The sequence below is a fragment of the Pseudopodoces humilis genome, chromosome 18 (assembly GCF_049639895.1).
Source record: "Pseudopodoces humilis isolate 2021_Gansu_Grassland_sample_001 chromosome 18, ASM4963989v1, whole genome shotgun sequence".
Classification (NCBI taxonomy): Eukaryota; Metazoa; Chordata; class Aves; order Passeriformes; family Paridae; genus Pseudopodoces; species Pseudopodoces humilis.
The window spans coordinates 2936711-2949080 of NC_142217.1; the positions used below are offsets into that span (position 1 = coordinate 2936711).

The following is a 12370-nucleotide window of genomic DNA, read 5'->3' on the forward strand; positions in this document are numbered from 1 at the left end:
GTCATTCTTGAGCTGCTGGGCTCCAGGGTACCTATTTTGGCACGATGGACAGTGACCTTTGATGGTCCTTTTCTGTTCTCCATTGCTCTGAACTACTTCTGGCAACTCAGGGGGCTCATGGGACTTTCCTGGAGCTCTGCCCTGGCCCTGCCTGGCTCTCTGCACAGCTCAGAACCATGTTTGACCTGCCTGTTGCTCTCCTTTTTGCAGTGGCGGGCCCAGTTCCCGTCTGTGGGTGCCCTGCAGCCCATCCTGGAAGCTGCTGTACCCCAGCCTGAGCACGAGCCAGACTTGCTCTGGTTTTTGGCAGAAAGCTGGCGGGGGGGGGATGCTCATCAGGACCCTCCACATTTCAACTGGCTCTTTGCCACTGGGGTCACCCTGAGCTGCTGTGTGCTGCTCCCCACAGGTCTGCACTCCCCGACGGGCGGGCAGGCCTACATCAACGGCTACGAGATCTCCCAGGACATGGTCCTGATCCGCCGCAGCCTGGGGCTGTGTCCCCAGCACGACGTCCTCTTCGACAACATGACAGTGGAAGAGCACCTCCACTTCTATGCAGGGGTGAGCCTGGCACTGAGCAGGGGGGCAGCCCTGGGGGAGGTACCTGGGCTCCTGGAGGTGGGGAAGTGTGGTCAGATCTATCAAGTGGGTCCAAAAATGATCAGAGGGTGGAACACCTCTGCTCTGGAGCCAGGCTGGGAGAGTTGGAGGTGTTCACCTGGAGATGAGAAGAGTCCAGGGTGACCTTGGAGCCCCTTGCAGTGACTACAGGGTTTCCAGGAGAGGGATTTTGGACAAGGGCCTTGAATGACAAGACAACAGCGAATGGTTTCACACTGAGAGAGGGCAGGGTTAAATGGGATATACAAAAGAAATTCTTACCTGGGAGGGTGGAGAGGCCCTGGCACAGGGTGCCCAGAGGAGCTGTGGCTGCCCCTGGATCCCTGGAAGTGTCCAAGGCCAGGTTGGACAGGGCTTGGAGCAACGTGGGATAGTGGAAGGTGTCCCTGCTATGGCAGGGCAGTTGGCCTAGATGATCTTAAAGGAGCCTTCCAACCCAAACCATTCCATGATTCCATGATGAACAGAACAGCCCTTGCATCCTCTTCCCACCTCATCTGCAGGCTGGTGGAGGAGTGGAGGGTCTCAGACAGCACAAGTCCATGGAACCACCCCAGCCAGCTGTGCCAGTTCCTGCAGGGGTGGGCAGGAGTCCACCTCTGCTTCCCCACTTTCCTGTTTGTGTGTGGAGGAGGGAGTGGGGTGGGGTTTGGCAGCCCTGCAGGTGTGCTCATCCCTCCCTTCCCCTGCCTGGCAGCTGAAAGGATACCCACCCTCCAAGTGTCCTGAGGAGATCAACCACATCCTGAGGATCCTCAACCTGGAGGACAAGCGCCGCTCCCTGACCAAGGCTCTCTCCGGGGGCATGAAGCGCAAGCTGTCCATCGGCATCGCCCTCATCGGGGACTCCAAGGTAGGTGGCTTTGGTGGGCTCACCTTGCACTTGGGGCCAGTGCAGGTCCTGGGGGTGGCTCTGAGGCTGTTCCTCATCTGTGGTGAGCCAGTGGGAGAAGCAGGGACAGCGGGGAACAGGCAGGAGCACTCCCACTATGAGGGCTGTGCCCTGAGGCTCTGCTGTCCCGTGGCTGCTCCCCAAGATCATTGCTGTGAGGCCAAGGCTCCTCCTTGGCCCTGAGGTGTCTCCTCCTGTGCTGCTGGGCCTCTCCCAGCCCTTTCTCACCTGCACCTGTCTCCTGCGTGCAGGTGGTGATGCTGGATGAGCCAACGTCAGGGATGGACCCAGCCTCTCGCAGAGCCACGTGGGATCTCCTGCAGCAGCAGAGGAGCAACAGAACCATCCTGCTGACCACTCACTTCATGGACGAGGCAGACCTGCTGGGGGACCGCATCGCCATCATGGCCAAGGGCGAGCTGCAGTGCTGCGGCTCCTCGCTCTTCCTCAAGCGCAAATACGGTACGGGAGCAGCAGCAGGCTGTGTTCCAGGTCTTATCCTGGCCAGGGAGGAGCAGGAGGGGATAGAGAGCAGGGAGGGGATCCCTTGCTCCTTGCCTGATGGCATGTTGCTCCCCATCCTGCTGTTCAGCCTCTCCTGAGGCACATCCTCACATCTTGCATCATGTCTGGTGCAAAGCGGTGCCTGTGCATCCCTCTCTGTTCCAGCCCCCTCCCCAGGTTGGGCTGGGATTGACCCTCCTCTCCCTTCTCTCGTGGCTCCCCCCAGGGGCAGGATATCACATGGTGATGGTGAAGGAGCCCTACTGCAGCCTGGGGGAGATCTCCCGCCTCATCTGCCACTACGTGCCAAACGCCACCATGGAGAGCAATGCTGGGGCAGAGCTGTCCTTCATCCTGCCCAAGGAGAGCACACACAGGTAATGGCATTGTCCTCTGCTGCCCCTCCCTGGGGGGGTCCCCTTGTCTTCACACACTGGCTCACAGGCTTGCTGGAAAAGGGAGCTGCTCCCTGCATCAGCGCTGGTCATGGAAAACGGGATTCAGTTCCTCCTGTAGTGCTGAGGGTGGCACAGATGAGGCAGGATGTTCTGGCTCTGAAATCAGATCTGTGGACCCAGGAGGTCAGGGGAGCTGATTGTCTCCATCTGCTCTGTTCTCGTGAGACCCCTCCTGCAGTGCTCCTTCCCAGTCTGGAGGCACCAGCAGGAGGACGTGGAGCTCCTGGAGCAGTTCCAGGGGGCCACAGAGATGCTCCAAGGGCTGGAGCCTCTCTGCTCTGGAGCCAGGCTGGGAGAGCTGGGGGTGCTCACCTGGAGAGGAGAAGGCTCCAGGGACACCTCAGAGCCCCTTCCAGGGCCTAAAGGGGCTCCAGGAGAGCTGCAGAGGGACTTGGGACAAGGGATGGAGGGACAGGACACAGGGAATGGCTTCCCAGTGCCAGAGGGCAGGGCTGGATGGGATATTGGGAAAGAATTCTTGGCTGTGAGGGTGGGCAGGCCCTGGCACAGGGTGCCCAGAGAAGCTGTGGCTGCCCCTGAATCCCTGGAACTGTCCAAGGCCAGGATGTGGTTTGGAGCAGCCTGGGATAGTGGAAAGTGTCCCTGCCATGGCAGGGGGTGGGATGAGATGGTCAGTAAGGTCCATTCCAAACTCAAACTCTTTTGTGTTTCCATGATTCTGTGATCTGTGGTAGCTGAGGCAAGAACAAACAGCCAGTGGAGCCCAAAATCTGTCCTTGGGGACAGGGGTGGGCTCAATGCCACAGGTCACCCTGGGGTTGGATGCAGGACTCCAGGCAGCTGCAGGACTGATTCCCAGAGGGTCTTTACCCATGAATGCCCCCTCCCATGAGTGTTGGTGTCTGACATCTCCCTTCTCTGCTCAGGTTTGAGGCTCTGTTCACGGAGCTGGAGCAGCGGCGGGAGGAGCTGGGCATCGCCAGCTATGGTGCCTCAGTCACCACCATGGAGGAGGTGTTCCTCAGGTAGGTGGAGAGGTGACCAGTGTGCTTTGGTGATGTCCAGCACAGCTCTCTGGGGCGCTTGTTTGCTTTGGTCTCTTGGCTTTGGCTTCCCCAGCTCAGAACAGCTGTATCCAGCCTGGATCTCTGTTTCATCACCCGCTTTCCCTCCTGGCACAGGGTTGGGAAGCTCGTGGACTCCAGCATGGATATCCAGGCCATCCAGCTGCCTGCTCTGCAGTACCAGCATGAGAGACGCTCCAACGACTGGGCCATGGATGACTCCAGCAGCCTGAGTGGCATGACGGACATGACGGATGACAGCGGGGCGCTCATCACCGAGGACTGCTCCAGCATCAAGCTCAACACTGGGGTGAGTGCTGAGTCAGAGCAGCAACACTGGGGAGGGATCATGTGAAAAGGGGGGGTGAATTAGGGTTACCAGGTGGAGCCTCCCCCACGGTTGCTCTTGTTGCATGTGGTTTGGAACATCAAACTGAAAGATGGAGCTGGAATCTGCATCATTAGGACAAATGATTTTTAGGGGTGGTAGGGTTGGTCACTTCCACCCTCTTCATGTTAATCTTGGAGTCTGAGTTGCTCTTCAAGGTGATCTAATGTGGTTTTCTACCTGCTGTTGTTCCATCATTGGGGTTTTTCAGAAGGAAGGTGAGAAAATCCATCTTCCTTCCCTCGCTAGGCTCATGTTCCAGTTCCCTGGCATCCCTTCATGCCCCACTGCCTCGGTGCCTGTGATCAATATCTCTTGTCTCCTCAAGGGCACGTTTCACAGGCAGAGGGGGAGAAGGATGTTGCTGGGTTTGAAAAGCACAAAAGGTGTTTGCAGGGGCTGGGCTGGGCACTCACAGGTTTCTCAGCCGGTTGCTCTGGCTGACAGCTGCCCTGCAGTAATCCTGTTTGGGAGCCTCAGCTGCTGGGAGGTGGAGGAAGGTAAAGGTCATGGCTAAAGCTGCTTTTAACATCTGAGATCTCAAAGTGAGTGTGACTCCTTCAGAAGCCATGGAGTTGGATGTGCTGGAGTTGGGCAGCTGCCCTGCTAATCCCTTTATAGGCTTAGCTGGAGAGCAGGCTCTGCTGCAGGCTGCCAGGTGCATACAGGATGGGGGTGGTTTGGGGTCATCTTCCACATCAGCTGCAAGGGGTGATGTGTCTGCAGCTGGCAGGGCTGACCATGACCTGGCCTCTCCCCTCGCAGTTCTACCTGTGCTGCCAGCAGTTCTACGCCATGTTCATGAAGCGCGCCATGTACAGCTGGCGCAACTGGAAGATGGTGGCAGCACAGTTCCTTGTGCCGCTGATCTTCACTGCCTTTGCCCTCGTGGTGGCCAAGACCTTCCCGGGCCCACGGGACTCGTCCTCGCTGCGGCTGACGCTGGAGCCCTACGGGCAGACCATCGTGCCTTTCTCGGTGTCGGGCGCCGCGGGGCTGCCGCAGAGGCTGGCGGAGGAGTACACGGAGCTGCTGGATGCCCAGCGTCAGTCGCCACTGGAGGTGCTGGGTGAGGCTCTGGGAGCGCCCCTGGGGCAGGTGGTGCCCAGCAGGGTGCCCAGGGAGCACTGGTGTGGGTGGTTTAGGTCCCAGCTGTGGCATAGCTGATGCTTTCTTTCCTGCATGGAAGTGCAGCATCATTGGCAGGACCTCTCTTCACCTGAGCAGAGCTGCCTTCATAACCCCATTTGTGGCCACTGGAACAGGCTCCCTAGGGAATGGTCACAGCCCCAAGGCTCCCAGAGCTCAAGGAGCTTTGGACAATGCTCTCAGGCACAGGGTGAGGTTGTTGGGGCGTCCTATGCAGGGCCAGGAGTTGGACTACCATGATCCTTGTGGGTCCTTCCCAGGGCATTCTATGGATCTGTGTTTCTGTGATCAGGACTAGGGGCCCACTAGGGCTGAGGCTGCCTGGGGTCTTTTCCAGTTGGCCTCAGTTAGCTCTGGTGTGATGGAGCCTGTCCGTAACAGGGTGCTGTTTGGCAGGTGGGCTGGAGGAGTACCTCATCTCCCGGGCCTCCGAGGAAGGAGGAGCCTTCAACGAGCACTACATTGCAGCCGCCTCCTTCGAGGGCGTGGGGAACCGCACGCTGGTCACTGCGCTCTTCAACAACCAGGCCTACCACTCCCCGGCCACCGCCCTCATGCTGGCTGACAGCGCCATCCTCAGGGTGCTGGCAGGCCCCAACGCCTCCATCACCGTCACCAACTACCCCCAGCCCCGCAACATCACTGAGAAGGCCAAGGACCAGCTCATGGAGTACGTGTGATGATGGCAGGGGTTCACTTTCCTGCTAGGGCTCAGAGCTCCCATGGGTGCCAGTTGGCTTGGTTGTGCTGGGGTAGGTGGAGAAGCCAGGCTGGAGCTTTTCAGACCCAAATGTGGCTGTGATTGTGCTCAGGAGATCAGGGGAGCAAAGCTGTGGAGATGACTTTCCTGCTGAGCCTGGCAGTCATGTCACCCCATGCACATCTCAGAGGTTGGCTGTTCCCCTCCAGATACTGGCTGGGGTTAGTTTTTCCTGGGTACTCATAGTAGGGGAAGCCATGTGGCCATGCTCTTGTGGTCTCCCACATCCAGGGCCTCTGAACCTCACCTAGACCAGAGGGGCCATGTCTGGGACCTCACCAAGTCTGGGTGTAGGTTTGTGGTGTGCAGGGTGGGCTGTGTCTTTTTGTCTCCCTTCAGTGTTTCTTCAGCATGTTGGCGCAGTTAGCCTCTTCAAGAAGCCCAGTGTGGGTGTGCTGGCCACAGCTTCCTCAAGAGAGGCAGCAGAGGGACAGGTGCTGATCTCTGCTCTGTGACCAGACACAGGACCCAAAGGAATGGCTGAAGCTGTGTCAGGGGAGGGTTAGGCTGGAAATCAAGAAAATGTTCTTCCCCCAGAGGGTTCTGGGGCACTGCCCAGGCTCCCCAGGGAGTGGGCACGGCCCTGAGGCTGCCAGATGGGATGGAGATGAGCCTGGCAAACACTCCAGGAGTGTTTGGACAGTGCTGCCAGGGATGCCCAGAGTGTGATTGTTGGGATGTCTGTGCAGGGCCAGGGGTCAGACTGGTGATTGATCTCTGTGGATCTCATCTGAGACTATTCTATGATTCTATGCTGTCCTTGTGCAGCCTTGGCACTGGATTGCTGAGGTGCCCCTGCCCTAACATGTCCCCCTGCCCCCACAGAGGCCAGACTGGCTTTGCAATTGCCATCAACCTGCTGTATGGGATGGCCTCGCTCGCCAGCACCTTTGCGCTGCTCCTGGTCAGCGAACGCGCCATCAAGGCCAAGCACGTCCAGTTTGTCAGCGGCGTTTATGTGGTCAACTTCTGGCTTTCTGCCCTGCTCTGGGACATCATCAACTTCCTCATCCCTTGTGCTCTGATGTTGGTGAGTCACCCCTGGCACCCCAATGCCCTCCCCACTGGTGAGAGCGCTGGGTGCTGCTCCTCTGGGATGTGTGTGGGTGCAGGGAGGATAAGGCCACTGTCATTGTCTCTGTAGAAAGGACCAGCAAGAAAGCTGTCCCTTGGTCCTGCTGGGAGCTGGACCATGCCCAGCATGTCCATGCAGTTTCCTCTGGCAGCTGAACACTTTGCTGTTGGGACTAGAAAATGTCAAATCTGTGGGATCTTAGAGATGAATTCCCCAGATCTGCCCTTCTGCATCCCAGTCTGCAGAAAGGGCCTCCCCTGGGGACAGCTGTGGGCTACTGGTAAGACCCATCCATGAGGGGTTGTCTGGGTCAGTGCAGTGCTGATATCACCCTGGGCCACTGGGACAAGGAGCCATCGCCTGAGGTCAAGCCAAATGTGCCTTTTCCCTACATTGCTTTGCCCCAGGTGATATTCCAAGCCTTCAATGTGCAAGCCTTCACCCAAGACAGCCACCTCGTTGATGTGATGCTGATCTTCCTCCTTTATGGTTGGGCCATCATCCCCCTCATGTACCTCCTCAGCTTCTTCTTCTCAGTGGCAGCCACAGCCTACACCCGTCTCACCATCTTCAACATCCTCTCCGGCACCGCCACCTTCCTCGCCGTCACCATCATGAGCATCCCAGGTGGGTCACTGCCCTCTGTACCTGCCCAGCCATCACCAACAAGGTCCAGGCCCCAAGGGGGCTCTCTCACCCCAGGGCTGTTCCCACAACAGCCATAAAACCCTACAACAGTCCATTCCTACCCATTAAATGTGACAAAATATGTTTGTTTTCCCTCTAAACCTGGCGGTATCAGGGTTTTTTCTCCCAAACCAGCAGTCTCTAATCCATTGATCCACCTGTTTTCTCTCAGAGCTGGGCTTGGTGGACCTCTCCAAAACCTTGGATAAAGTTTTTCTTGTCTTACCCAATTACTGCTTGGGTCAGTGCATCAGTGACTTCTACCAGAACTACGAGTTCATTCAGTTCTGCACCTCCTCTGTTGAAGCCATCTTCATCTGCAAGGCCTTCAGTGAGTCTCTATGTCCTCACCTGGCCAAGCCCCACAGCATCACACTGGGTTGTGTGGGGTGGATGGAGGAACTGGGGCAGTATCATGGGGCCTCTGCCTGGGCAGTAGCTGCAGGTACCATTTTAGAGCAAAAACTGGGCAGTGTATTAGGACATACATAGGAAAAAGTTCCTTAACTGGATCACCTTACTCATGATTTGGAGGAAAATGTGGGCTAGAGGAAGTTTCACAGATGAGTAAAGAAATCCCAATCCCAAGATTGGTGTCCTCTGCCTGCCTCCACTGGGCATCTTCTGCCAGATCCCCTCCAGACCCATATCCTCTCGTGGGAAGCATTGGAAAGAGCTGTGGGCAGGGAGCCAGAGTGGGATGGAGATGAGTCTGGCAAAGCTTTGGGTTCACAGCTTCCTCTGGAGTTTATCTGCCTCTCCCCAAATTGTGGATTAATACAGGAGTTGATTTTTTTCCATCTTTCCTCAGATATCAGTTACCAGATGAATTACTTTTCCTGGGAGACCCCTGGGATTGGGCGGTACCTGACCTCCTTGGCTGTCCAGGGTTTCTCCTTCCTCTTCCTCCTCTTCCTCATTGAGACAAACCTCCTCTGGAGACTGAAAACTCTGGCCTGTGGCATCTGCAGGCGGCGGAAATGGGTGAGTGAAGCACGTGGGAGGGAGCTGTGCCCTCTAAGCCCAGCCCAGGAGTCCCTGTGAGCTGGAGATGGGCCCTCTTCCCCTAAATCATCTTCCCAGGGAACATTTCCGGAGCTTGGAGCAGCCAATCCTGTTAAGTGTGTGGATTGGCAAAGGGAGTGAGGTATCCCCAGAGGTGGCTGATGGAAGGGCTGTATCCTGCCAGGGCTGGGGACACTGGAGGAACCCAGCAGCCAGGTGACACAGAGTGTGTCTTCCCCTGTGTTCAGGTGGCCCTGCTGAACAGGGTGTCTGTGCTGCCAGAGGACAGGGATGTGGCAGATGAGAGGAAGAAGGTTTTGGAGTCACCACCAGAACTGCTGTCGTCTCTCAGCAGTCCTCTGGTCATCAAGGAGCTCACCAAGGTGAGGCGAGATGACCTGAGCATCCTGCTGCCGTCTGAGCCGTGTCCTCGGGCCTGCCTTGCCGTGCCATCGAGCGGTGACACGTGTGTGCTCTCCTCCAGGTCTATGACAGCCGGGAGTCCCTGCTGGCAGTGGACAGGATCTCCTTGGCAGTCAGCAAAGGGGAATGCTTTGGTCTCCTTGGCTTCAACGGAGCGGGCAAAACCACCACCTTCAAGATGCTGACGGGTGACGAGAGCATCACATCGGGGGATGCCTTTGTGGATGGCCACAGCATTCTGGCCAACATCAAGAAGGTACCCAAGGCTGCAGGGGCGGGGGTGGTGTTGCAGACCATCCTGTGTTTGGCTGGGCTGAGCCACATTGCAGATGCCTCCAAGAGGACACGGTTGCAGTTCCAGAGGCAGAGACAATATCCCAGGGACATTGTGTCCTTGGCTAGCTCAGCTCTCCACTATCTGGCCATGTGGTAGCAGTCTCCTCTCCACTGGGATTACAGATGTGATACAAATGGAGGCCAAACTTGGTGAGGGTAGGAGACCCTTCATCAAAAGGTTTACGTCCATAGTAGGAAATGTGGGAAATATTGGAGAGTGGTCTCTAAAATGAGGGTATCAAACCTTTCCAGACCTCTGCTAGGGGTCTCCTTGCCCACTCCCTTTGGAAGAGGAAAAGATGAACAGGGATTCGGCTTTTGGTCCAGTCCCTCCTCTGCCACTGTCCCAGATTTCACAGAATATTCTGATTTGGAAGGGACCCACAAGTACCATTGAGTCCAAGTCTTAAGTGAATGGGGATCCCAGACAAGGTCAGACATGAAGAACACTCCTTGAGAGCATGCCCCAAATTGCTTCTTTCCCTGAAACTGCCTTCTCTCATGCTCTCATCCCTGGAAGTGACCAGGACATGGGGGAGGTACCAGCCCTCCGGGACTTTCCTTTTCCTGAGAGCCTGGGCACCCCAAAATGGTCCCTCACAGTGAAGAGCAAGCTTGGCAGATGCATTGTGAGCCCACCCATTTGCTGTCCAGAGACGCATCTGTCCATCCCTGTCAGCCCAGCTGCTCCAGGGGGCATTTCCCTCGTTCCACCCACAATTTCAGAGCTGCAGCTCAGTTCCCATCATTCTGAGCAAAACCTCACAGAGGAGCAGCACAGCCTGTGGGTGTGCAGGCACCTCCAGCTCAGCGAGCTGCCCATGAGCTGATTGCCGTGTGCTCCTCTCGGCCCAAGGTGCAGCAGCGGATCGGGTACTGCCCGCAGTTCGACGCCCTGCTGGAGCACATGACGGGGCGCGAGACGCTGAGCATGTACGCGCGGCTGCGCGGCATCCCCGAGCGCTACATCGGCAGCTGCGTGGAGAACATGCTGCGGGGGCTGCTCCTGGAGCCACACGCCGACAAGCTCGTCAGGACCTACAGGTGAGAGCGGGCGTGGACAAACTGCTGTCCCTCCTCTTGCCTGATGCTCCCTGTGCTCACAGAGGGTCTCTGTCCCCATTCCTCACTCCCATTTTCAGCTGAAGGTTGCACTCGATGATCTCGCAGGTCGTTTCCAGCCTTAATGGTTCTGTGATTCCTCTGCAGCGGTGGGAACAAGCGGAAGCTGAGTGCTGGCATTGCCCTCATTGGTGGCCCCCCTGTGATCTTTCTGGATGAGCCCTCCACTGGCATGGACCCCGTGGCCCGGCGCTTGCTCTGGGACGCGGTGACACGGACACGGGAGTGTGGCAAATCCATCATCTTCACCTCCCACAGGTAACACTTGGCTGGGTAGGGCTTGGCGTGAGAGATCAGGGAGAGTGGTGGGATCCAAGGGATGGGACACACCTCCAGGGCTGGGTGGGTGGGCGTACACTGTCTGCAGCCAGTGGCTGGCTTTACCCAAATCTCCCTCCTTGAAGAGTCCAGAGAGAAGTGACCTCCAGCCACTTCCCAGAAGCTTCTGCTGGAGTCCTGGTGCTTACATGCCCAGAGAAGCTGAGGCTGCCCCCCCCCGCCATGGAAGTGTTCAAGGGCATGCTGGACTGTGCTTGGAGCAGCCTGTTCTAGTGGAAGGTGTCCCTGCCCATGGCAGCAGGTGGAATGAGATGAGCTTTAAGGTTCCTTCCAACCCAAACCATCCTGGGATTCTCTGAACGAGTGCTCTCCTTCCTGCAGCATGGAGGAGTGTGAGGCGCTGTGCACACGATTGGCCATCATGGTGAACGGGCAGTTCAAGTGCCTGGGCAGCCCCCAGCATCTCAAAAGCAAGTTTGGTAGTGGATACACCTTGCTGGCCAAAACCCGGAGTGAGGAGGAGGGTGAGCTGCAGGCCTTCAAGGCCTTCGTGGAGAAGACTTTCCCAGGTACTGTGAGCTGCTGGAGCAGCTGCCCCTGGAGCAGGGGCAGGGTGTGAACTTCAGCACATTCCCTAACACAGAGCCTCTCCCTGCTCCATTCCCCAGGCAGTGTCCTGAAGCACGAGCACCAGGGAATGGTGCATTACCACTTGACCAACAAGAACCTCAGCTGGGCACAGGTAAGGGGGCACTGGGCACCCTTCCCCTGCCCCTTCCCGTGTTCTCAGTGCTTCGCTTTCTGTGGTGCATCCTCCCCACGCCATGTTCTGCTGTGGGAACGTGGCACAGGTGGGAACAGCTTCCCTGTGCTGGCATCTCCCTGCTCCTGCCCCTCCGCCCCAGGAGCCCCCTGGCAGTGGCTTTAGGTGGTGCCACGTGGGCACAGTGTGGTCCTGCTGGGGCTGTGGGCGGTGCCTTTCCCCAGCTGCTGATCCTGAGGGGTCCCAGCCCAGGGACACTGATAAAAACCCACAGCACAGATACAGTGTGTAACCCTCAGAGAGTTATGTATAGAGTATACACAGTATATTCTCTGTATATACTGTCTATATGTACATTATCTATAATATGTAAATACCTGTATGCTATACAGAGATAGTCACAGCATACAGATAGTTTTCATATGCAGTATCTAAGGTTATATATATATTTGATATATATCTGTATATTATATGCACTGGATGTAGAGTATATAATACACTGTATGTTGTATATGTACAATATATACTATATTATATCCTCTATAGGGCATATGATAATACTCTACAGATTATGTACTCTGGAGTATATACTCTATATCAAGTATATAGTATAGTCTATAGAGTATATAGAGGGTGTAGTATACAGATTATATAAAAACTATGTATAGGATTATATAACAACTAGAGAGAGTGGGTTTATAAATATGTTTATTACATGTAGCTCAATATAAAACATGTGTATGCTAAATACAGATAGTTATGTGTCATGTATATAGTATCCTATGTAATTATTTCTATATTATATACATATTTTACATATATATAATGTGTTAGCAGAAACCTTGGGCAGGGATTCAAACCCAGATATGTGTGTGTATAT

The 12370-nt window shown here is 56.0% G+C and overlaps 1 protein-coding gene across 2 annotated transcripts in view; it reads left to right on the forward strand.

The window, feature by feature from the left end:
• Window positions 1–12370, forward strand: part of ABCA3 (ATP binding cassette subfamily A member 3) — a 31854-nt gene that overhangs the window by 16661 nt on the left and 2823 nt on the right. For both annotated transcript variants that reach the window (XM_005522785.3, XM_088063942.1), the window contains exons 13-30: window positions 410–564; window positions 1322–1477; window positions 1768–1978; window positions 2247–2397; window positions 3366–3464; window positions 3621–3813; window positions 4657–4960; window positions 5437–5710; window positions 6626–6830; window positions 7283–7502; window positions 7735–7893; window positions 8374–8546; window positions 8816–8950; window positions 9052–9246; window positions 10183–10370; window positions 10536–10706; window positions 11109–11296; window positions 11396–11469. In XM_005522785.3, the coding sequence (XP_005522842.2) occupies window positions 410–564; window positions 1322–1477; window positions 1768–1978; window positions 2247–2397; window positions 3366–3464; window positions 3621–3813; window positions 4657–4960; window positions 5437–5710; window positions 6626–6830; window positions 7283–7502; window positions 7735–7893; window positions 8374–8546; window positions 8816–8950; window positions 9052–9246; window positions 10183–10370; window positions 10536–10706; window positions 11109–11296; window positions 11396–11469 (3251 nt within the window). The remainder of the gene's footprint in view (window positions 1–409; window positions 565–1321; window positions 1478–1767; window positions 1979–2246; window positions 2398–3365; window positions 3465–3620; window positions 3814–4656; window positions 4961–5436; window positions 5711–6625; window positions 6831–7282; window positions 7503–7734; window positions 7894–8373; window positions 8547–8815; window positions 8951–9051; window positions 9247–10182; window positions 10371–10535; window positions 10707–11108; window positions 11297–11395; window positions 11470–12370) is intronic.